The sequence below is a fragment of the Camarhynchus parvulus genome, chromosome 1 (genome assembly GCF_901933205.1).
Source record: "Camarhynchus parvulus chromosome 1, STF_HiC, whole genome shotgun sequence".
Lineage (NCBI taxonomy): Eukaryota > Metazoa > Chordata > Aves > Passeriformes > Thraupidae > Camarhynchus > Camarhynchus parvulus.
Genome location: NC_044571.1, coordinates 72,595,187 through 72,617,409, shown reverse-complemented (window position 1 = coordinate 72,617,409; position 22,223 = coordinate 72,595,187). Strand labels below are relative to the sequence as shown.

Below are 22,223 nucleotides of genomic sequence, written 5' to 3'. Positions count from 1 at the left end.
CCATTGTACGTGATGGGCCCCTGCTTTCCCGAGGATGGCTGAACACCTGCCTGCTCATGGGAAGCTGTGAATTAATCCCTTGGGGGATTTTTTGCTTTGCTTATGCGCGTAGCTTTTTCTTTCTCTATTAAACTACCTTAACCTCAACCCACGGGTTTTCTACCTTCCACTCTGCCGATTTTGTCCCCGATCTCGCTGCTGAAACAGCGAGCGAACAGCTGCCGGTGTCTCAGCCCGGCCGCAGGGACCACGCCGCCCCCGGAGCGGGGCCTCCTCCATGCGGCACGACGGCGGAGTGACCCGGCCGCGCGCGGCCGCCCCGCCCCTCGCGCCCGCCCGCGATTGGCTGTGGCCGCCTCGAGAGGCGCCCCGGGCCGGCCGCCATCTTGACGCGCGAGGGGTTCGGCGCGCCGGCGCGGGGACCGGGCGCGGTGCGCGAGCGGCGGCCGCGCGTCCCTGAGCCCGCCCGCAGCGGCGCGGGGAGAGAGAGCTCGTGTGGGACAGGGACCGAAAACAACAGCCTGAGAAACCACGGAAGGTGCGGGGCGGCAGCAGTCCCCAGGGATGGGAGTCGGGGTCCGTACGGGGGGTGGATTGCAGGCAGGGAGTGAGTATGGGGAGAATTGCAGTAGGGAGAAACCATCCTTGGAGGGTGCGCGCTCAGGAGGGAGGTGGGAGAGCAGTAGTGGTGGGAGCTGTTAGCTTCCTGCGGTGCCCAGCAGTGGTAGGTGGGTCGGAGAAGCTGAGCAGTGCAGGGTCTGTTCCATTTAGATTTGCTTTTCAAGGAAGAAATAGGTGTGTATGATATGGTTTCTGTGTCTATCACTTCCAATTTGCTCTGTGCAAAATGATGTGAACCTATAGCATATAGTGTTGGCTCAAGTGATGAACTGGGCTGCCTTGAAAGGTTGAAAGTAATTTGTCTCCTATTTTTTCTTTTTTTTTCTTTTTTTAATGTTAGGCACCATGAGTGGAATGGGAGAGTTCTCCTTGTTGGGTGATAGTAATAGAGAGCTTCCCAGAAACCGAACGAAAGGTGTGAGGTATGTGGATTTCGAGATGGTGGCTTTAATATTATCAAGCTCTGACAGCTCAATTTTGAGGAAATAGAGTTGAGAAAACGTAGAAAGTAATGCTTGTGTTCTGCAGTGTTGTGAGACCGTTATGTATGTGAGTAAAAATACTCAGTTTGTGTAAAGTTTCAGTATTGAGAGAGGTTCATGGAAAGGGACATTTTTAATGCAATTTGGTATGCTGTCAGATACTGTATCATACTGGTCTGTATGTAGTTTTTACAAATTAGCTCTGTTGATTTATTCAGTATGTTTTAAATAACTGTAATGAATGTGATTAAAACTGATTACATAACAATTTATTTGTGCTGGTTCCAGTTACCTGAAATACTGCATGCCTAGCAGCTGTAGTCTCACCTTTATGTATGATGAAGTACTTCCCCAGTTAAGAGAGGATAACAAATTTTTTGTGGTGTGTTTTGTTAACTGCAACTTCTTCATAAAGTCATTTGGTAAAAGTGGATGAGCTTAGCTCTGAAACAGCTGGAAGTCAGAATTAGTTTCTTACTAATATTCTTGATGATCCTAAATCTTTACTTTTACCTCTGAAGGCAATGTCCTAAGCTACTAGAAGAGCATTTTACAGAGCCATATCAGAGAAATGGTGATTTGTGTCATATGTCAAAAACTGCCAGTGCAGAAGGTAAGGCTTTGGGATCTTTTTATTTCCAGCAGTTTTATTGTGTGCACAGTTCACTGTTAATTTTTATTTTATATGATCTGTGAAGAACAGCAGATGGGCTGCTGGATTTGATTAACACATTGTTTATTTGCTACTTACCTGTAGTTAGCAAGAACAATCAATTCCTTTTGATTCCTGTCTAGCTCCTTTTCTTGATGAAGTGATTGTCAAGTTTGTTCTAAAAGAAACCTCATTTTTCTGGGTTTTTCTGCATGAGTAACTTTTTTCCAAGAGTTGAAAACTTGTATGGGATGTGTAGTATTTATGGGTGTTTATGAAGCCTTTTTTTTTCCTGTACTTAACTATGTTTTTTGAATGTGTGGGGTTTTTGCCTTTTTTTCCTTTCATATAGTTATCCTGTGCTGAATGTAGTAACGTTTATATATGTATAGCTAAAGATAACAGATAATGCCCTAATCAGTACATGCAAGTCAGTCTTTGTAATTCTCAGCTAAGTTTTACATCTATCCATCTGGATTACTATTCCTAGCTCTTAAATTCTCTTATTAAAAAAAGTCAGGGTTCTAATTCCTGTTGACTTGCTGAATACTGTTTATACTGTTTATCACTGTGCTGGTGATAGTATATTCCTATTGTCTTATGGATTAGGGTGCCCTGCAGGAGTGGGTTTTTCTGTGCTTGCTTTTACAGTGTTGCATGGTGATGGGAAGGATGAAGACACTGATTTGTTTTGTTTTGCTTCTGCAGAAGTAAGTTGATCTAAAGCTTTCAGTTCAGTAGTCACTGTGGTGGTGTGAAGTAGCAATTTTATAGGAGCTTGTGAATTTTCATTGAGAGTGATTAAAGCAGGCTCAGGCTCAGGCCCCCTCTGAGTTCAGGATCTGTGCTTTATGATCACCTATGTCCCCAGCAGGTGCTTGCTAGCGTTTTTCATTACACAGTGTTGCTGTGTAGTGCACATCAGCTGTTCAGAGCCTGGGTTTAGGAAGGTGTGCTTTTGCAGTTCTCATTAGTGCCCCTTGTTGCCAGACCTATTCCACCCTCTTGTGTGCACACAGTGTGCAAGAAAACAACTCATTAATATGTACGTTTTCTGTACATAAAGATTTAAAAGATACTGAAAAAAACAACTTCACTTTGCCCAGTAGTGCGTAAATTTTGAGGTTTTCTGCTTCTGCATCTTAAAAAAAAAAACTTGCCTATGACATGTTAATGCCATTGTTTCATCGAAATTTATATTTTGGACGAACATGAAATGCCCTTTTTTCCTCTTATGAAATTCAGGTTTAGTATTTATTGCAAAATTCAAGCGAGTCAGATCTTTGGCATTTAAACCCTGAAATTAGGCCTGATTGAAAAGGTACATTGTAGAATCTGGTTCAGGAATCCAGTGCGTTATGAGTTTTGCATAATAATGGAGAAAATACTGAGTGCAAACAGGAAGTTGGGATTCCTTTTACTTGGAACGCTTTTTATTTATCACAAAGGTGCACTGATGGCTACAGATGAGATGTTCCACTTTGGAGCTCTTTCCTTAGACCTCCCCTTGTACAATTCAACAGCACTTATTTGAAGCTTGGTCTAATTGAAATGGTGGGCAGGGGTGGATACTGAAGGTGAAAACAGGTTTATAGAATATCTTTCCCTGGGATTTGGCTGTAAGCCTGTGGTTTAACTTGTTTTCCTTTTCCCCCCTGAATTTAGAACAGAACGGACTTTAAATTTGGGCTGTGTGGCAGCAGCTCAGAAAGACAAGCAAGGTAAACCTTTATTAAATCTTTTCATGTCTTTAAATGCCAGCCTGGGGGAAGATTTAACCAAGTAAGTGATTCCAGACACTTTCCTTGGGCTGATTAGTGTGTTCTTTAAACTTCACTAATGTATTGTTGGTATGAGTGTCTGATACTGTGAGAACACATGGAGTACAAGTATAATTTCATTGAGAGGCAGCGAAAAACAAATTGGTTTGGCTTGAAAATGTGTGAAATTGAAAGTTTAAGCACTGTGGTAGATGGCTGATAAGGGTTCAGAGGGAGAAAGATCTGCTGAACTGCCAGGCTGTGGTGGGAAGGACTCTGCCTCCTTCTCCCCAACACCTGCTGATCCCATTGCTCCTTCTGTTTCAATAACCAGTCACAGCTATATGAAGATTATTCCAGCAATATTCTGTGGTCTTATCAAATCTAAAGTACATTCACTTGTTTATTTGCCCAGTCAGTGTGAACCTGAAGGAAGTTTTAAAATGGATGTCTTCCCTCTGCAGTGTTATTGCTGTGGAGATTGATGTTCATGCAAATAAAGATAGTCCCAGAAAATTCTTTCAGGTCTGTTGCATAAGGAAGGAAGATGCAGGAAATTTGTCTTCTGAGTTTGGTGCATGTTACATGCACTGCTAACCTTGCCCAAAGTGAAAGATTTCATGTGTGGCTGTCAGTCTCTGCAGCAGTGTTCTCCAGATGCTCTCACTGTTGGTCAGACACAACAAACTGAGCCCAGGAAGAACAACACAAGGCTTCCTTCCTGGAATAAGGCTGGTTTATGCAGACTGCTTTTGTGGGAGTCTTGTTAGCTGTTGCAGCAGAGCAGCTGGAGGTCATCATATAATAAAACTTAGGAGCCTTCCTAAGATTTTAACAGTAACAAATGAAAAATGAATCCTGGAATATTCACAGTCATGCATTTACTCTCACTGAGGATAAGAATCACTACCAGCTACCAAGGTTTTGTCAGCCTTGCCAAAATTGTCAAATGAAAAATAGCTACATTTAAGGGGATTATAGTAAGAAGATTTTTTTTATGGGGTATCTGCTATATGTGTGAATTCATCTGTTACATAAATAGGTGTGTGTACATGTATTTAATGATGGATTTTTTGTGTAAAGTATTTGTAGGAAGTTTGGTACTTTATTTAAAATGAATAGGTCTTTAATTTTTTTTTTGTTTGCAGGCCCTTCAGTCACAATATCAAAGAGAAAAGTGTTCAGTACCCATTTTCTTCCAATGGTGGGCTGAGTGATGGATCAGCTCTAGCTCCATCATCTGACATGGTATATTAACATGGACTTTCCTTATAATCTCACTTGGTTTGTATATGCTTAGTTTATAGTGCACTTTGTAAAACAAAAAACCCTGCAGCCTTAACAGTTACTTGCTACTGTTCTGTCTTCTTATGGAAGGGATGTGCAGCTACAGTGTTCATAAAATAACTTGACAAAATGAGTGCAGCTCAGACCCCCCAATGAGATCATAGCTGAAGATTGTTAGTTCTATCCAGTTGCTGTGAAATGATGTATTTTGAATTTAGCTTTTCTTAAAAGATACCCCAGGCTTCACAACATTGGCGTTGGGGACTTCTCTAATTGTTTTTAAATTTGGGGCATCTGCAGGGCTCATGTTCACATCCTTAAAACAGTAATTCAGGGCAACAAGGTTGGTGGACAAACGCACCTCTTTAAACGTTCTGTTAAATTTCCTAACCTCGTCTTTCTGAATAGGTTTGTGAGGTTTTAGACCAGAGAACGTAAGTCGTGGATATTTTAAAGTGTAAAGGAACTGTATATCAAGTGCCAGTCATGTTTTCTTCTGTGGAGATTGTCCTGTACACTGACCTTGCAAATGTCCGATGTGATTTCTTAGGTAGTTTTGTTACAGTGCCTGTTAAAGTTGAAAATGGTTTCCTTGTATCGGCAAACTACTGGGAGTTAGCTATGTTCTTTTGAGGGGTTTTCCCCAAGTGATATTCCTAAATATTTTACTTTTGTTCTAGGCTGCAGTATTCCCATTCTTCAATCTTCCATGTTTTCTTTTCTCTGTATTAATAACTTCATTTTGCCTTTTTTTTCAGTTACTGTTTTAATTTGTTTTTTGTATGTGAGTATGCAATTAAATTGTTTCAAGAAACAAATTTAGCTCTGTTTCAGAAATACTAATTTCAGTGGAAATGTTCTCAGTGGAATTCATATGAGCCAAGTATTTTGTGCCTGATGGCCATTATGGAGCTGCTCAGAGTCTTCGCATAGCTCATCAGTCATCCACATCAAATGCCTCTGTCAAAATGGCCAATGGTTGTAGGCCATCTTGTCTTCTAGTTGTGTAAGCAACTTTTATGTTCATTGGCAAACTTTTCCTCAGGAGAACAACACTGGGCAAGATATTGATGAAGCTTTGGGCATAGCTGTTAGTAATCTTGGCCACTTCCATGATGCAAGCAAGGTGGGTGAAATTTAGTTAAATAAATCATTAAATAATCAGTCCTCTCCTAGACTGAAGGTTTTTGTTGGGAGTAGTCACGCATTAACGCATTATTTAAATTTGCTTTTCCTGCCTTTGTTTTGTTACCTCTTTTGTCTTTAACTGTTCCATGTTATTTCTGTGAGTACACAGCCTTGAAGTCCAGGCTACAGCCTGAGAAGTAGTCTGCAGAGGGGTACACGAGCCTGTGCTCAATTTAAAGTTAATAGGTCAATACATACATTTAGCCGAACCATATGCAAGCCAGTCGTTAAGTACTAAGTTTCTGTTTCCTTGGATCAGGGAAAAATTCAACTTTTGTTTTTACTGTAGCAGCTAGTTTAACTTTTTAATTCTGCTGTGCCTCTTTCTGCATTTAAAGGTGGAAAAGATGTTATGAGGGAAGGAGAAGTAAAAAAATGCAACAGAATGTGCAGAAAAATGTAAATCAAGTAATTTGTATGCACAGTATAAAACATAGGAAGAATCCTAAAACACCAGCTATGTTGTTAATAGGTTTTATTAATTAACTTTTAAACTTTATCAATGATAATTAATTTATTTGAACTTTAGCTTTTCTTAAATGTTTTAATGTGCTGTAGAAAAGCTTGCAGTTCTGTCTTTGCCATCTATTTGCATTTTACGTGTAAGATACACAGTATAGAAGTATTTAATGTTTCAAAAACTTAGTTCTGATAAATGTGGTGGGAAGTGTCAGGGAGGCCTGTTTTTCATTACCTTTCTAATGGCCAGTCTTTCTGTTAAGCAAAGCTATGTTGAATTCTTAATTCATACACTGGTAGCATATTGAACTTCCTATTTCAGCAGCTATAATATAATAATGCATGGGTATTATATTATAATACCAAGACTGTGGTCTTGCAACAGGTTTTCAACAAAGACTGAGAAATTGCCAAAGCAGTATTGCGCTATTGAGGGTTTTTTTCCTATAGTCTCTTCATTGAATGTAACTGTAGTGACAAAACTGATGTTTAGCCAGAGGAAGAAATTTTTTTCAATTTTCCCTTTATGCTCACAATGAGTTAAAAAAAAAACGGTAGAAATCTCAGCATGCTGTTCTTTGTGTATGGTGCAGGTTTGAAGGTCAGGTAAGGAAAGTGAGACATTGAGCCCAAGATCTGTTTCTTCATAGAACTAAAAGATTCAGTGGAAGATTCAAACAGTGCCAGCTGACTCCAAGTTAGAGAAAACAGAGGGTTGTAATGAGCTATAAGTGGTTTAATGTAACTCTATCTGCTGAGGTATCCATCACTGTCTTACTGTTCATTGCTTCTGTTCTGAATTTTAAAAGTAGTAGTAGTAGTATTGTGAGAATAATAAAATAATAATGAAATAATGCATGTTTATTCGTACTGAACAAAATAGGTGCTGGAATACTTGGAGCTCAAAGTAAAGCATAAAAAAGACAAAGTTACAGAAGCTGCAGATAGAACACTTGATGAACTTATTACTCTTCTGTCAAGGTAGTAATCTAGTTTGTAGTATGGCACGGGTGAGTTACTTTTACCACAAACCTCGTCCTAATTCAGGTGAAAGAGTAAAATTTTGTTTAGAATTTTCTTGTAGCAGTATTTCGTAGTACCTGTCTTTTATTTTTACCCTTTCATTGTGGCATCTTGGAGCTGGTTTGCATGGTTGAAAAACACTAGCTTATGCTGCCTCTGCTCTTAAAAAGATAAGAAAAACTACTCATAATGTTAATTTTCTGAAAAAGCTCAATTTTGTAATACTCTTATTAGTGGATGGCAAGGATAGCAGGGGTTTTTTTTATTTACTTCCTGCACATTTTCAAGCTGATAAAAGCGCAGGGACGCTTCATTTCTGGATTTTCACAAATATTTATGTCTTCAGACTGGGGGGAGAGAGGTATTAAAGCTCAGGTTTCCAGAAGAGCCTCTGAGGGGGATGGTCTTTAATTCTACCTTAGTAGAATTAATTGTAAGATTCAGCTGTTTATTTTTCAGTTGGATGTGTTTGGAAATATCAGGAGGCTGAAATGGAATAGTGCTCTTAATATTTAATTAATAAGTATCTTTTCAGTGTGACCTCCTTAACTTTTGTGGTTCCTCCAGTTACAGAGTGCATTTCCCATGCCTGTACTTCTCACTGTTTGGGGGAGATGATCCTGGTGTGTGAGATATATCCACTTTGTATTGTGTGGCTGGCAGCTGTGTGTAACAGTTCAGATTTGAGTCTGTGCAGCTGAGTGCATATTAAATTCTGTGAAAAGTAATGTTTTTAACACAGGAAAAGGAAATCATTCGCAGAATTAAAGGAGAACATCAACAACTATTGTTCAAGTATTGCAAAAACGAAGGAAATCATCGAAGAGAAGAAGAAGCACTTGATTGGTGCCATTAGGACGGCAAAGGAATTAAAATTTTCACATTCTCTAAGAAACTGTTGTGATCTCACTCAGGTAGTAACATTCTTGCACTGTGAAATAATTTATTTTTAAGAAATACGTTAAAATTTGGATTAGAAGTTTGTGGTCTCAGTTTGCTGACTTCAGTGCTGACATTTTGGGGCTGTTATATTCTTACCCTGCTTCTTCGCAGACGCAGAATTTTTATTTGGTCTTAGTCATAAGTTACAATCTGGTAACTAATAGGAAGCAAAGAAAGGTGGTTCTTACCTTGAAGAGTTTGGCATCTGAAACAGGAAATGGAGGGGGAGGATAGGAAAACTGGCACAGTGCTGATCAGTGAAAAGGTAGTGTTTGGATCAGTTCAGTTTCTCAAGCCTTTTCCATTCCAGAGCTCTCCCTCCTTTTCACTGAACTACCCCAGAATTCATAGCCACACTCACTGAATCCTCTTGGTCCCAGGCCTTTACTTTTGTTCTTTCTCCCCATCATATCTGCTGTTCATAGAAACCCATGCTACCTGCCATGCTGTTTCAGAGCAGAGGTCCATCCTCTGAAGTCTCCTGTCTCTGGCAACAGAGAGGAAAGATGCTTGGAGGAAGCATCCAAGAAACTGGGGAAGTTGAAGGTTAAGGATTTTAGTATCAGTAGGATACATTGGGCTCATTACACTGAATAACCATTACCTTATTCTGTCATAAGATTGTGGAACATCTTTAATGTTATTGTAGAGCTTGTGGCAATGTGCATGGGTGTGTACATAGGTGCATTATGTGTACATAGGCATAGGTTGTGTCAGTGAGTTCTACCTTTTACTATTTAAAATGGGGTTTATGTAAAAAAGCTTCCTCTGTTATTTCAAAATGTGCCACTCACTTATTTCATTTGAAGCCTTTGTAGTCCTTGTGTTGAGAAAAGGAATGAATAATTGGTCTTGTCATTCTTTGACGAAATGTGCTTTTCAGAATCACCTACACTACATCCGTTTGTCACTTTCCAGCTGAAGAAACTGGGTCTTCTGTCCCAGACAAGTCTAATCTTTCCTTTTTTTCTGTCATTTACTTCTATCTCACCACTGTGATTTTTTGGGAACTGGCAGCCACCACTCTCCTCTCATAGGCCTGCCTTTTTACTTAGAGATCACTTTCTCGTTTGATATTGAAATAAAAGGAGTATCTGACTTTTGCTTCTGTTTATATGCATAGATTACAGAATCCCAACCATTAAGTCTTACTAAGGCAAGAAGACATATTTCAGAATTGGCTGTTGGCTGAACTCTTGGGGTTTTTACCATAAAATTTAAGGTGTCATGCTATAGATAAGAGGTGTTTCTATAACTTCCTGTTTAATGGAAACTAAGATTGTACTTCTTAATTTCAGATTATTTATGATTTGAAGTTGCCAGTGGAGGCTGAGCTCTCAAGAGTGAAGAATTTAAAGGACAAAATACTTTCAAGGTAAATGACTGGAGTGGGAGATATACAGGAGGTAAAAAGAGGCATAGGTTATCTTAATTACAAAAACTGTTCATGAGACAGTTAAACAGCAGAAGTTGAGCTTCTTCACTTGCGGTTGACTGAAAAACTACTTCAGGCATAAGTATGAACTCTTCACTAAAAGTAGGCAGTAGCCTTCATGTGAGGCATGGGGGAGGAAGCACATACAATTTGCTGAAATATAGGCAAATACATATGCATTTTAAAAACCCTTGACAGACTTCTGCCACTTCTGAAATCCTCCTTTCCTTACAAATAGAAATAAATTGGGAGAATAAGAGCTTCATTACTTTTCAGTGAATCAGTTTCTGACCTTCAGGAAACATGAAATGCTTTTTGGGCTGCTGAAGTCTAAACAAAGTTGTGAAAATCCCAGTTGCCGTGCTGTCCTCACTGGAAGGCGCTGATGATTTCTGTAGCAGAAGTGAGATAGAAAGTAGGTCACAGCTGAGGTATACCTGTCCCTGTGCAACTTGGTCATAAGGCTGGTCAAGAGTGCTGCAGTTCCTTGTGCATAAAGGCCACACTGGAAAGTGATGGAGGGGCAGGACAAAGATAGTGCTCCTTTGGAACATCTTGGGGCAGGTCCCTATTATATTTCAGGATGTGGAACCTCTCTGGGAATAGAGTGGGGGTGTGATTCTGACTGGCACAGAGAAATGAAGCTTAGCAAGCTGATTCTTTACATGCTAAATGCAAACAATTTTTGTAGGACCACAGAATCATTTAGGTTGGAAAAGGCTATTAGGATCAACCATTAACCTCACACTACCAGCTCCACCTTTACCATGTGTTTAAGTGTAGTGTCTACATGTCTTAAGTCACAGAGTCATAGAATGGTTTGGTTTGAGAGAGACCTTCAAAGGTTGTGTAGTCCAAGTGTCCTCCAGTGGGCAAAGGCCTCAGCTAGATCAGGTTGCTCAGAGTCCCATCCAGTCTGACCTTAGACCTTTCCAGGGATGGGGCATTTACCACCTCTCCAGACCACTTGTTCTGCTGTTTCACCACTCTTAGTGTAAGAAATTCCTTTTATCTACTCTGAATCAACATTCCCTTAGGTCAAGGGATAATGGTTTTAAACTGTTGCAGGAGGCTCTAGAAAATTTGTGTGTGCCTGTGTTTCTGGAGGGTGCTGTAAGATCTCCCTGGTGCCTTGCCTTCTCCAGGCAGAACTGCCCCAGCTCTGTTAGCCCCATGTCTCCAGGGATGGTGACTCAGCCAGTCCCTGGGTGGGTTGTTCCAACATGAGACAAAAATTAAGATCCAGTCTTGTTAGTTGAGTTCTTGAGTTAGAACATGGATAAAGCAATCTATAAAATCCTCTTTTAGAAAATTTAGGCCCTACCTACCAAGTCACTGTTTTGAAGATACTGTCAGTGATGAATGGCAATTTCAGAGAGGCCTGTTTAAATACATAATGGTAAACTCTCCCAACTTAAAAGAACGCTGAAGCATAACAAAATCCAATTTTTTTTAATTGGAAAACTTTTTGAGAACTTCAGCTGAACAGAGGACAAAGGAGACCTGATGAAGGATAACTCTGAAGGCATTATGTACCTTGTGCCACTCCAAAATTACACCAAAGGTGAAAAAACCACAAGTAGGAGGTGCATAGAAGTTGAGACACGTGCTGTAGACATAAAATGTTGCAGAAAAAAGTGATACTTTCCTGAAGGCTCAGCTTGAGAGAAGCCCAGACAACTGTTCAGTACTACTTACATTTTGGTTTTCATTAATTAAAACTGGATAGAAAAGCTAAGGCATTTATTTAAGTTACATTCACAGTTCCATTAGTTTAAATGTGAAAGTGCTTAAAAGATTTTGCTGGTTTTCTTTTTGGTAAAGAAAATAGTTAATAGTGTAGCAATAAACAGAGGCATATATTCTGGACTTGAGTTACAGTTTTGTTCTTTACAAAGGAAAGAAAATTCTTTGTCTCTGTGCAGAATAATATATTGAACTAAACTGAGTATAGATGAGGAAACTGGGTGAATGCTACAGTACTCTGTGCATGAGGGAGAAAGCATAAGACAAGAGTTTTTAAATATGAACATGAAGATAAATGAGCAGCCAAATCTGGTTTTTGTAGGAAGAAATAAACTGGATTAGGTAATTAATCTTACTTTGCCCCTCCATGAATATTGTGCTGAAAAACACCATAGGTCTCAAACTGTCAAAGTGATTTAGGTATTCTTGTAACCCTCTATAATATTTGTTCTCTTCTCTTGAGATTGTTCCTGAACACTTCTGAGATTACATCTTCATTAGAAAATTTGGGAGAGATTAAACATGGAATGACAAGGAAGTAAGTATTCTTTAATGAAAGAGAATAGGTGTAGTAATTTACCTGCTCTAGTGTTAAGTATTTATTGGAGACCAAATCAAAAAAACTGTAGGTGCGTGTGGAGTTCTAAGAGTTTATTGAAGCAAAGCAAATCTTTATATGCTGGTATTTCAATCACCATTCCCGTCAGTCCAGTTGGTGTTTCAGTTCTGACATTTTGGTTTTGCTTGTGTTTTGCCCTAGTATATTTTGCTGAATCACTTAAGTTATCCACATTTTATTTACACTGTATACTTTTCAACTTTGATTGGCACTTAATGTTTCGACCATGGAACCAGTTAGTTTAGTGGTTGCCTTGGCAGTGTTAGATTTACAGTCGGACTCCATGACCTTTTCCAGTCTGTCTCCCTGAGTGCTGTGTCTACTATGTTTCTGCCACATGTAATAGAGATGTTAATTATTTCAGCACATGAAAATGCGTGTAAATGAATCTCTAATGAACAGCAAACACTGAAATTGGTAGTATTTCCAGTTCACAGTATAAATACAGATTTTGTCAAATGCCAAAAGAATTTTCTCAAGATTAACAAAGAAAACCCTTTTGTTTTTAAAATTACAATTGATTTTATTTTATTTGGAGGTTTTTGTTGTTCTTTTGTTTATTTGTTTCTGTGGTCTTTGACTAATACTTGAAAAATGGGAATGGAGTTGCTGTTAGTGCTGTTGTAGTTAACACTGAATATGCTAAAAAAGGCTTATTGCATACTGTAATATTTGAAAATCCTACACATGAGAGTGAGTAGTATCTGTTGGTGCAAAAACATCTGATATGCCCTTTTTTTTTTTTCAACATGAGCTATTTTATCACATTATGAACATTTTTTTCAAATAGTTTGTATTTGTACTTGTGTTCTCTGATCATCTAGGTGCGGGTGTAGCTCTTGCAGTAAGCTGTGCCCAAGCATATGTACTGTGTCTCTGACAATTCTTCCTAGGATTCAAGAGTTACAGTACTGGTTTTTTGTTGTCTTGGTATTAAAAAATGTGATTTAGTTTATTTCTAGCAGGTCTTATGAGGCGTTTTTTTAACATAGTGATGCATTCTTAATAAAAGTTCTGCTTTGACTTGTGCTTTTCTAGAAGCAGACTGAATTATGTTAATTTGTCTCCAAATAAAATTTTTCCGAAACACAGTGAAGATAATGGGCAAGACACTCTTATCCTTAATGACCAGGAAGAAACACCTGATGTCATAATAGAAGAAATACTTGAAGATGACTTGGAAGGCAAGTGTCTTAGTACCTCATGCTTTCAGTTTTCCGTTGTTGAGTGTGATCCTGGTTTTCAGTCTTGTATTATGCTGTATTTGGCTCGTGCAAGTTCTTTAATGGTGTCTGTTTCAATTCTTTTGAGGCTTTTTTTTGTTCTCAAGTTTAGCTTCTTGAAAACTTTATCACAAGCTCTCCAAAGAGTATTAAAAGCACTAGCTGCTATATGATGATTTACTTTGACTTGTAAGAGTTTCTGTCGTTAGCTCCTGGAGAATTCTTTTCTGTCAGTTACCTCAGCTTCTTGAATCTTCTCTCAGGCCATAGTCCTATGATATTGGGCAGGAGCAGCTAGGTTCTTCAGCTTTTCAGATTTTTCCCTGGATTTTATTAGTAGGAGTGTAGCTGACAAGTCCATGAAGGGATTCTTCCCCTCTCTTTGAAGACTGAATCTGCAGTACTGTGTTCAGTATTGGACCCTGTGGTACTGAAAGTCACTGTCACACGGGAGGGAGTCCAGCAGAGCCTGCCAGGCTGGTGGGCAGGAGGTGCTCAGGGTCTTAGAGGTGTTTTCCAGCCTTAATAAGTCCATGGTTCTGTATGTAAGACAAGATAGCTGACTCATCACTCTTTGCAGATGGTGACCAGGGGTGATCCAAAAGAGGCTGTGTCCCTATAGGGGAAGTCTTTCAGGTCATTCAGACTTTTTGTTCAGATGCCATCTTTTACACTGGAAATGGCCAAGAGAAATCTTGCATCTCTTCTGGATGTGGCATTTCCTAAACTTGGAAGCACAGTTCTGGATACCTGCTTAGATTGTTTCAGGTGCCAGATTCTGTGTAGTCTTTCACCCATGATGTGTTGCAGTTCAGAGGTGGCAGTGCTCCAGGATGTTGCAAGTCTGTCTGGTTGGTGTGCGCTGATCAGTCATGCAGGTGGTGCTCAATTAGATGATGTTGTCCACTCTTTGCAGGTATAAATTATGCTTGTAAGAATTGCATTGTGGAGCTTCTAAAACCCTCTGACCCATTAACAACCTTTGTTGAGTGACTTCAGAAAGAGAAACCTGTCTTTTGCATCCCTAATGGAGTGAAGTACCTGCAGTACAGAGGATTTGAATGCTTAGTCACAAGTCCTGTCTTACATAGGGCCATCTCTTGCCTCGTTCCTTGGTCTTCATGCACTAACACTTAGTACTATAGGAAGGTGCTTAGCATACCTGTTCTTAAAAGTAGAAGTCTTAATCTCTAATTTGCTTTCTATATCTTTGTTAGAAGGAATGAAAACTCTGAATTACCCACTTAAATTCAGGCTACCGCTTTGTGAGACAGCATTTTGTTTTGGAGGGTAGCATAAGGGAGGTAATTCAAAAGAAAAATTCCATCAGGAAGCAAATTTGGTAATAGTTTGAAACAAGTATGAACAGACTTGTCAGATTAAGATCTGTTTGAGGTCAGATTAAAATCTGTTTGAGGTAATACTATAATGATTAATGCAACATAAACTCGATCCTATGCCTGTTAGTATCTGTTGGAGTCACTTGGAGGGTGTTTGATAATTTGTTTTGTCTTACTCAGGTTTGACAGAATTGGTGTTGGTAAGCCATGTTATAAATCCATGCCATTTCTATATTCGGAGATATTCACAGAAGAAAGAAGCATTTGCTTTGCAGACGAAATTAGAAGAGTTCTGCTGTAGTAAGAGTTCCTATCTCTTGCCTTCAGACATTTTGGAACTAGGTAAATTGTTAATTTCTAAAGGTCTACGCAGTTTAAAATACTACCTTGCAATATGCCTTCCTTAGTATCATATTCTTTCTTTTTTCTCTCCTCCCTCCCACTCCTTTGTGTGGTAAAGCAGTCTTTATAAAGTTCACTGACTGAATTGAAACAATTCTAGAAAGAAAAATGAAAGACAATAATACATTCTTAAATCATTAAAATTATTTCCTAGTCCACATGTTGATGATGTTACCCACTTCCATCATGTGTTCAGAAAACTGATGAAAAGTATGTAATAACTTTATATGTCAGTGGGGTTTTTGCTGCTTTACTTAGAACTATAGAAAGTTTACCAGAAATTACTTTTTGATACAAGCCAAGCACTTGCTAGCCTTAAAGATACTGTGTAAATGAATGTGAGGGGAACTTCTGGTGGCTACAGAGATAAGATTTACTGTCTTTGTCTCTTCATTGTAGCAGTAGCACTTTTATTACCTGTGTGGAGGATGGGAACAGGGGAGCATTATGCAGAACTGTAATAATAGTTTCAGTGTGAAATACTTTAAAATACTGAATTTAGTCCTTTTGTATTTGCTTCCATATAGGTGCTAGAACTTTCATTAAGAGTAAGGAAACTGGAATGTGGTGCCGTGGAACTATCACTGAACTAATTCCTGTAGAAAGTAAAAATCAGAGGAAGAAGCTTTGTGGTCCAATAAGATACAAAGTGTGTGATATTGCCTTGCTGAAAGTATACCTGATTGATTTTGGAAGCTCTGTAGTTCTGATTTTCTCAGGGTATGTTTATGGAGAGAGGGGTTTTTGTTTGCAGTTGTTGTCTTTACTGTTATTCAAGGTCTCTTCTGAGAAACAAGTCCTTCCTCAACTTCACACAGGTGGAAATCCAGATACCCAAGTGGCTCTGGTATTCTCTTCATACACATTCCCCTCAAAATAAAAAAAAAAAGTGGCACTATATTTAAGTGCACAAGTGTACAAGCCTGCATATGTTAAAATATTTAACTGAGACATGAATTGCAAAAGCAAACTCATGAACATGTAACTACTAAATGCTTTAAAAATGCATTTCACTGAGACTTTAAAATTCTGTTTTATTAACATGACGTTATGCCAATTACTGCAATAATAACTTAAAATAAAACTCTGGGGTTTGGTTTGGGGGGTTTTAGGCATTGTATTTGGAGTATTTTGTTTTTAAGCTAGTGCTGCATTTATTCCCATTGACATTAGATGTGATCCCACTGAAAGGCCTGATCCTGCTACTCTGCAAACTATTGAAACCCATGACATTTGTCTGTTTGTGAGGAAGCCTGACCAGCACATTGAGGCAGAGCTTGCAGCCATTCCTCCTTTAGCAGTACGATGTTCACTGAAGGATGTTGTTCCCAAAAATGAAGTAAGTACAAACTGCTTGAAGTATTTCAGGAACTTCTTCATAAGATTTCTGTTAAAAAATGTAAATATGGAATTTAAAGTTATCTTATTCCAGTATAAACATAAGGAAACTCAAGAGTACAGAGTGTATTTATTTTAAGTTAAATTCTCTTGTAGAAAGATGTGTTGCATTGCTTTCATTGGAAAAGAAATAAAAGCTTATAGCACTCTGTCTTAAAAAGCCTGTGAGACTACAAATGCATATTTGGGGCGTAAATCTCACTGCTCATACTTTAGACATGTTCTTTTGTGAAGTTTAAAAAGTAATTGCAAAATTTATTCTCTTCTGTGTCTGATAACTATGTAAGTAGTACTTTCAGAAGTCATCCAAACAAAGAATAAATGGCTTCTTTAAAAAATTTAAGATAATCCCTTCAGGGATTGTACTTGTTACTTAAAAAATTTTGCCACTATTGTAATGGCAATAAATAACACTTTATTCTCTTTCAGTGTAACCACAAATAAAGTACTGTCAACCTTTGTTCCATTACCAAAAAACAGCATATATATTGCAGTATTATTTCCTTCAGTATTCACTTTTTATTAGCCTTTCTTTATTCTTGCCACATTCACATGGAAATGAACTAAGTCCAGTACAGCTGTGCATTTCTGACAGTATTAATTGTTGGTCAGTTTTGAGGAGTTTTTACCAGTCTGATGTTGACTGAAATAACTTTAAATAGGAAAGTTGTGGAACAATTTTCCCAAGTGCAGATAAAATGCCTTCCTTATATGTACTTTCAGTTTTTTCTGTGCCTAAAAGGTACAGATTTGCAGTATCAATTGAGAAATGCATTAACTTGATCCCAGAGAAACAAATTCAGACACGGTTCTTCAAGGTAGATAAAGTGTTACACAGGATACTGTGGAGAGTAGCCGTGTGTAAATTGATCAAATCAGGTTATGCATTTGTGTAAAGACACAAGAAGACAAACTTATATTTCTGCTCTCTCATTTCATGGGGAAGTCATGAAATGAAAGTAAGGTAAGATGATTCTGGTTAATGTATCAAAACAGTCTGAGGGGATTTTCAGAAGAAACGTGGTAGAAACTGCAATCCTTTGACCTGACTCCGTTTTATACAGTTTAATACACATACTAATCCATAAAATGAAAGAATTCCATTCAGTGCTGTCCTTGCTATGGACTAGACAAGTTTGACCATGTTCAGTTTTTAATCTGTTCAGATGCATCTGTGCTTCCTTCCTTGCGTTTTCTTTATCTTTTAATTATTTTGTTTGTGTTTTTTGTTTTAACATTCTCTGACATCCTCAGTAACTTTTTCTTTCTATTACAGGATGAAGGTTGGGGAGAGGAGGCAAAGACAAAATTTTTAGAAATGGTAAATAATAAAGTTGTTTCAATGATGGTGTTTAGAGAAGAGGATGGTGTTCTCATTGTGGATCTGAGAAAACCTCCACTTAATGAAGTAAGCAGTAATACACCACTGTCTCTCAAGGATGCGTTGGTTTTCTTAGATTTGGCAAGGTATGTGTCTTCCTTTGGGTCCTGCTCCTTTATGCCGTAACTGATAACAGAGTAATGCTTAACCAAGTGAAGTTTACTAAGCTGGTTACTTTTGCAGTGTTCCATATATTAATGTGTGATGTACTAACCTTCAGCAGCATCTGCTGATTTCCTTTTTTCACCTTCACTGATGAGCACCATGCTATACTCATTTGCACTAGTCAGGCTTCATTTAGATAGGGCATTTTATTTTAGAAAATGGCAAAATATATATTCTGTACAAACTTTAAATAATAGGGGAGGCTCTCTAAGTAAGAAGCCCTTGATGTCTATCACAGACAGAAAACCACATAGAAGTGAGCCCTGGATCTGTTTGATTTGGCTGGTGGGCAGTGGGAGAAGCATTACAGATAATTGACTGCACCACCTGCAAGAGGGAGAGTTTAAGCTATGTGTATAAGTATGAATCAAGTAGTTTTTATAAGATCATTTTTTGGTTATTAATGGAAAATTTGACATTTGAATATAAAAGGGTTCGTTTGTGGTTCATTTTGACTGACTTTATTCAAAATTTCATTTTGTTTACCTTAGGTTTAAATTACAGCTTCCCAGCCAGTTGGAAGACTGCACTGTCTTGCAGTACAGTCCACCAAATATTCCACAGGAAGGAGAAGAGGTCTTTGTTGTGGTTTGTCACATTAATAGTCCAAGTGATTTCTATCTTCGCTTGGTAAGTTTAGAAATAAACTTCAGATTAAACTATGAATAAACATTTTAATGTTATTTGTAGCCCACACTAAATAAGCTACAACTTCTGTTATGTTCTGTCACTTGTTACCGGTGGTTGGATTCCTAGAATTAGTAGGTGAGATTAATTCCAGCAGTCATTGATTCAGCCTAGTTAAAATTCAGGAATTCTTAAAATCCCGGAAAGGTTTTGTCAGTTCTGTAACATGACTCATTCCCTTGTGGGTGTGCAGTATTTTACTGGTTAGAATTGATTGAGCAGGGCACTATTCAATAATTGTTAGGCTCTTTAATTCACTTTATGTATTCATGACCACTTTAATTTTGGAGGGAAGACTGGAAAGTACAGTACTATGAAAAGAATTATCCCTTAAAAGAATAAAAATGCCATTAAAAAGAACATCTGCTGTGTATGTGTGGTTTGTTGTTTTTATTGCAGAGAGAGAGTGTGGAATCTTTAGCTCTTCCAGAGAAAATTCAGGAGATATATAAACAAGAGAATGGTAAAAACTTTGAAATTTTCTGCCCAGTTGAAGGCCAAGCATGCATTGCAAAGCAGGAGGATGGGAATTGGTGCAGAGCACAGATTATAGGTGAAGTATTGATTCTTTTACTCTAATGCTAGGTTGCAAAATCAGATGTTCTGGTAGGTCAGAGTCACATGCTGAATATGAGCAGTAACAGCTAGCCAGTATTTTTACTGGGAATTATGGTGCTACCAGGTAGCTTCATAAAGTCAATAGTACTAATTCATATTCTTTTGCTATTAATAGGCTGGTTTATACACCTCTTCGTCTAAACAGAGATGCAACATATTCCATTCTCTTCTAATAGAATTTCTCTGAAATTCTATTACGTAATTATTTTAAGTAGCATTTCTCTTGCTGTTACAGTGTGAGCCCCAGCTTTGGCTATTCCAGCCAGCCTGTGAGTGTATCTGGAGTTGGTTCATAATTCTCCATTGTAATTCCAAAGGGAGTGGGGGGCTGTGGTTGTGCTGAGTCTGTGTTAGCTGTGTGAGTGCAGTGTATGTCTGCTTACATGTTTACTTGGCATGTATTCAATGTGCCAGTGTCTCACTAAGGGGGCCAAAATGCCAGGGCTCTCATTTCAGGGACCTGAAAAAGCTGGCTCCTAAAGAATACTCATTTTGGTTGGGGTATAAAAATTTTTTAAAAATTATACTAGGTGGTCATATGGTGTGAATGTGGGGTCTGCTCTGAAATTCTGGTGCTTTAACCTGTATCAGATACTAATTTTTTGTTAAAATATCTTGGGCTGTTTTCCTTGGAGGGCTGCCAAGTTGTCGGGAAGTTCTGGTAAAATACGTTGACTACGGCAACATTGCTAACCTAAGTCATAAAGACATACGCAGAGTGAAACAGGAGTTCCTGAGCTTTCCAGAAAAGGTAAGTGCCTGGATTAAACTCTCAGAATTAACAGTATCTCAGTGAATGAGAGGGGAAAGACAGAATTGTTCACCTTCTTATTTAATACATTAAATAAATAATATGTTAAGGAACTTGTTTTGGGTGCATATTGAAAACTCTTAAATTTTTTTGTATCTTTCAGGTGTAAATGAAATCTAATGTTGCTCTGCAGTGTACATACTGCAGAGGAGGTGTATATACGTGTGTATTTAATTCACTTAAATTTATTTCCGTAATAAGCCAAATGGATTTTTGCATTCTTTTTAAATGATAATCTCATAATAAGTGGGGGGTTTTATATATATTTTTGTTTGCATCTAAAATTTGGCGTTTTTCTAACTTGAGGAATGGTTGGTTGGAGTATCTCCCTTTTGAGGAGGAGGAAAACTGACTGGGAAAGAAAATGGCAAAGTATTTCTGTCAAATAAAAAAAATGCCATAAATAGATATTATTTTTTTCTTTGGTATTCATTTGATAGTTTTGGTTACCAATCACAATTATGCTGAACTTTGAAATTTCATATGTTGGTGGGGGCTTTTCTTAACTCCTTGAAGGTACCAGTAGGCTTTTTTTATCGCTTCTGTGCAATAATCTTTACTGATTTCTGCACCAGTTCTGTGTCTTACCATAAAGGGAGAAAAAGATTTAGGCTCTCTGTATTTCAGCAAGGTCTCTGAATGTGAGGTTCATGCTCAGCTACTGGGAAAGGAGGGATCATTTTGAACTAAGTCATATTGTGGTAATATGGAACCAGAAGCCAAGGTTGTGCTGTCTTGGACGAGTGCAAAGCGAAGCCTGTGATTGAGTCATAATGAGATGATCTTCATCTGTATGTGATGTTGATTGCATAATCTTGGGTTATTCTTCAGGCTATCAGGTGTAGGCTGGCTTGCATTGAGCCATTCAAAGGGGCAAATGAGTGGAACAGAGAAGCCAAGGAAAGATTTGAAGAAATGACTGAAGATAAGCTTATGTTGTGTTCAGTTATTGGTAAGTTATCAGGAGTGTATTAATTTCTATTTATATATTGTTGTCTCAAATGTAGAAACAATCACTTTGATATTTAAAATAGTATTTGTTTGAAATGCTTGTGTTTGTACCTGCTAGAGATAGCCTGGAGTGAGAATATCTAAATTCTCTCCTCTGATTGGAGGAGGCATAACAGATAAAACTTGCAACAAAAGTTCTGTTCGTGTCTTGTCTTACAGACCACACCAGTGTTACATGATATAAATATTCTGATTATTCAGGTGGGCTTGTTTCCAAAAGTACTAGCTGTCCATGGTGTTTCCTGACTTTATGGTATCTGGGAGTGTGATTGCTGCTGCTCTAAAATATTGCCAAAAAAGAAAAATAATTTCAGATAACACATATATGCCTTAGTAGGGTTTTTCTCAATACCATACATTGTTCATGTGTAGCTGCTCACTTTTCAGCCCTTGTGGAATGATGATTTGGAACCCATTTGATAAATGGAATCGTGTAGCAGTTGGAGTTTACAAAAGTGTTTTGTGATTATTGGTGTATTTTAAGTTAATTTTATGGATATGTGCAAAGCTAAGCATCTGCATATTGTTGATGTTCAGAATCAATTATTTTGTACATCAAATGTAATTTTGGAGAATCTTTTGGCACTGTTTGTCATTGCTCTAAAACCAGAGTGTTCACACTGTCATTGATTGGCACTAATTATGTTGATATTATTCATTCACAGAAATTGTAGATAATAACATCTTATCTGTTGAACTCTTCAATGCCTCTGCCAATAATGGGAAAAAATTAAGTATTAACTGCCAGCTAGTTGAGGAAGACTTAGCATCCTACATACCTGGGTAAATACATTGTGCATTTCTTTTAAAGTATCTGGAAATAAAGAATTTGTGTATTGAAACTGCTGGTGTTGGTGTGTCACCTCCAGTGGCTGGAATTTACCACATCTGCAATAAATTGATTTTAAGATCACATCCATCAGCTGGTGTAATTTAGAGTGTAACTGCAGTTCAATAGTTAAATTCTCAAAGT

At 38.1% G+C, this 22,223-nt stretch overlaps 1 protein-coding gene across 1 annotated transcript in view; it reads left to right on the top strand.

Annotated features, from left to right (window-relative positions):
• Positions 1–422: 422 nt before the first annotated feature.
• The window catches only part of RNF17 (ring finger protein 17), a 39,818-nt gene continuing 18,017 nt past the window's right edge, over positions 423–22,223 (top strand). The window contains exons 1-21 of the mRNA XM_030952661.1: positions 423–538; positions 962–1,043; positions 1,625–1,716; positions 2,407–2,465; positions 3,421–3,476; positions 4,664–4,763; positions 5,851–5,928; positions 7,333–7,430; positions 8,215–8,386; positions 9,713–9,789; positions 12,059–12,133; positions 13,307–13,398; positions 14,958–15,119; positions 15,707–15,899; positions 16,353–16,518; positions 17,854–18,044; positions 18,615–18,753; positions 19,210–19,363; positions 20,064–20,179; positions 21,071–21,191; positions 21,916–22,033. Coding sequence (XP_030808521.1) covers positions 967–1,043; positions 1,625–1,716; positions 2,407–2,465; positions 3,421–3,476; positions 4,664–4,763; positions 5,851–5,928; positions 7,333–7,430; positions 8,215–8,386; positions 9,713–9,789; positions 12,059–12,133; positions 13,307–13,398; positions 14,958–15,119; positions 15,707–15,899; positions 16,353–16,518; positions 17,854–18,044; positions 18,615–18,753; positions 19,210–19,363; positions 20,064–20,179; positions 21,071–21,191; positions 21,916–22,033 — 2,336 coding nt within the window. The 5' untranslated portion in view covers positions 423–538; positions 962–966. The remainder of the gene's footprint in view (positions 539–961; positions 1,044–1,624; positions 1,717–2,406; positions 2,466–3,420; positions 3,477–4,663; positions 4,764–5,850; positions 5,929–7,332; positions 7,431–8,214; positions 8,387–9,712; positions 9,790–12,058; positions 12,134–13,306; positions 13,399–14,957; positions 15,120–15,706; positions 15,900–16,352; positions 16,519–17,853; positions 18,045–18,614; positions 18,754–19,209; positions 19,364–20,063; positions 20,180–21,070; positions 21,192–21,915; positions 22,034–22,223) is intronic.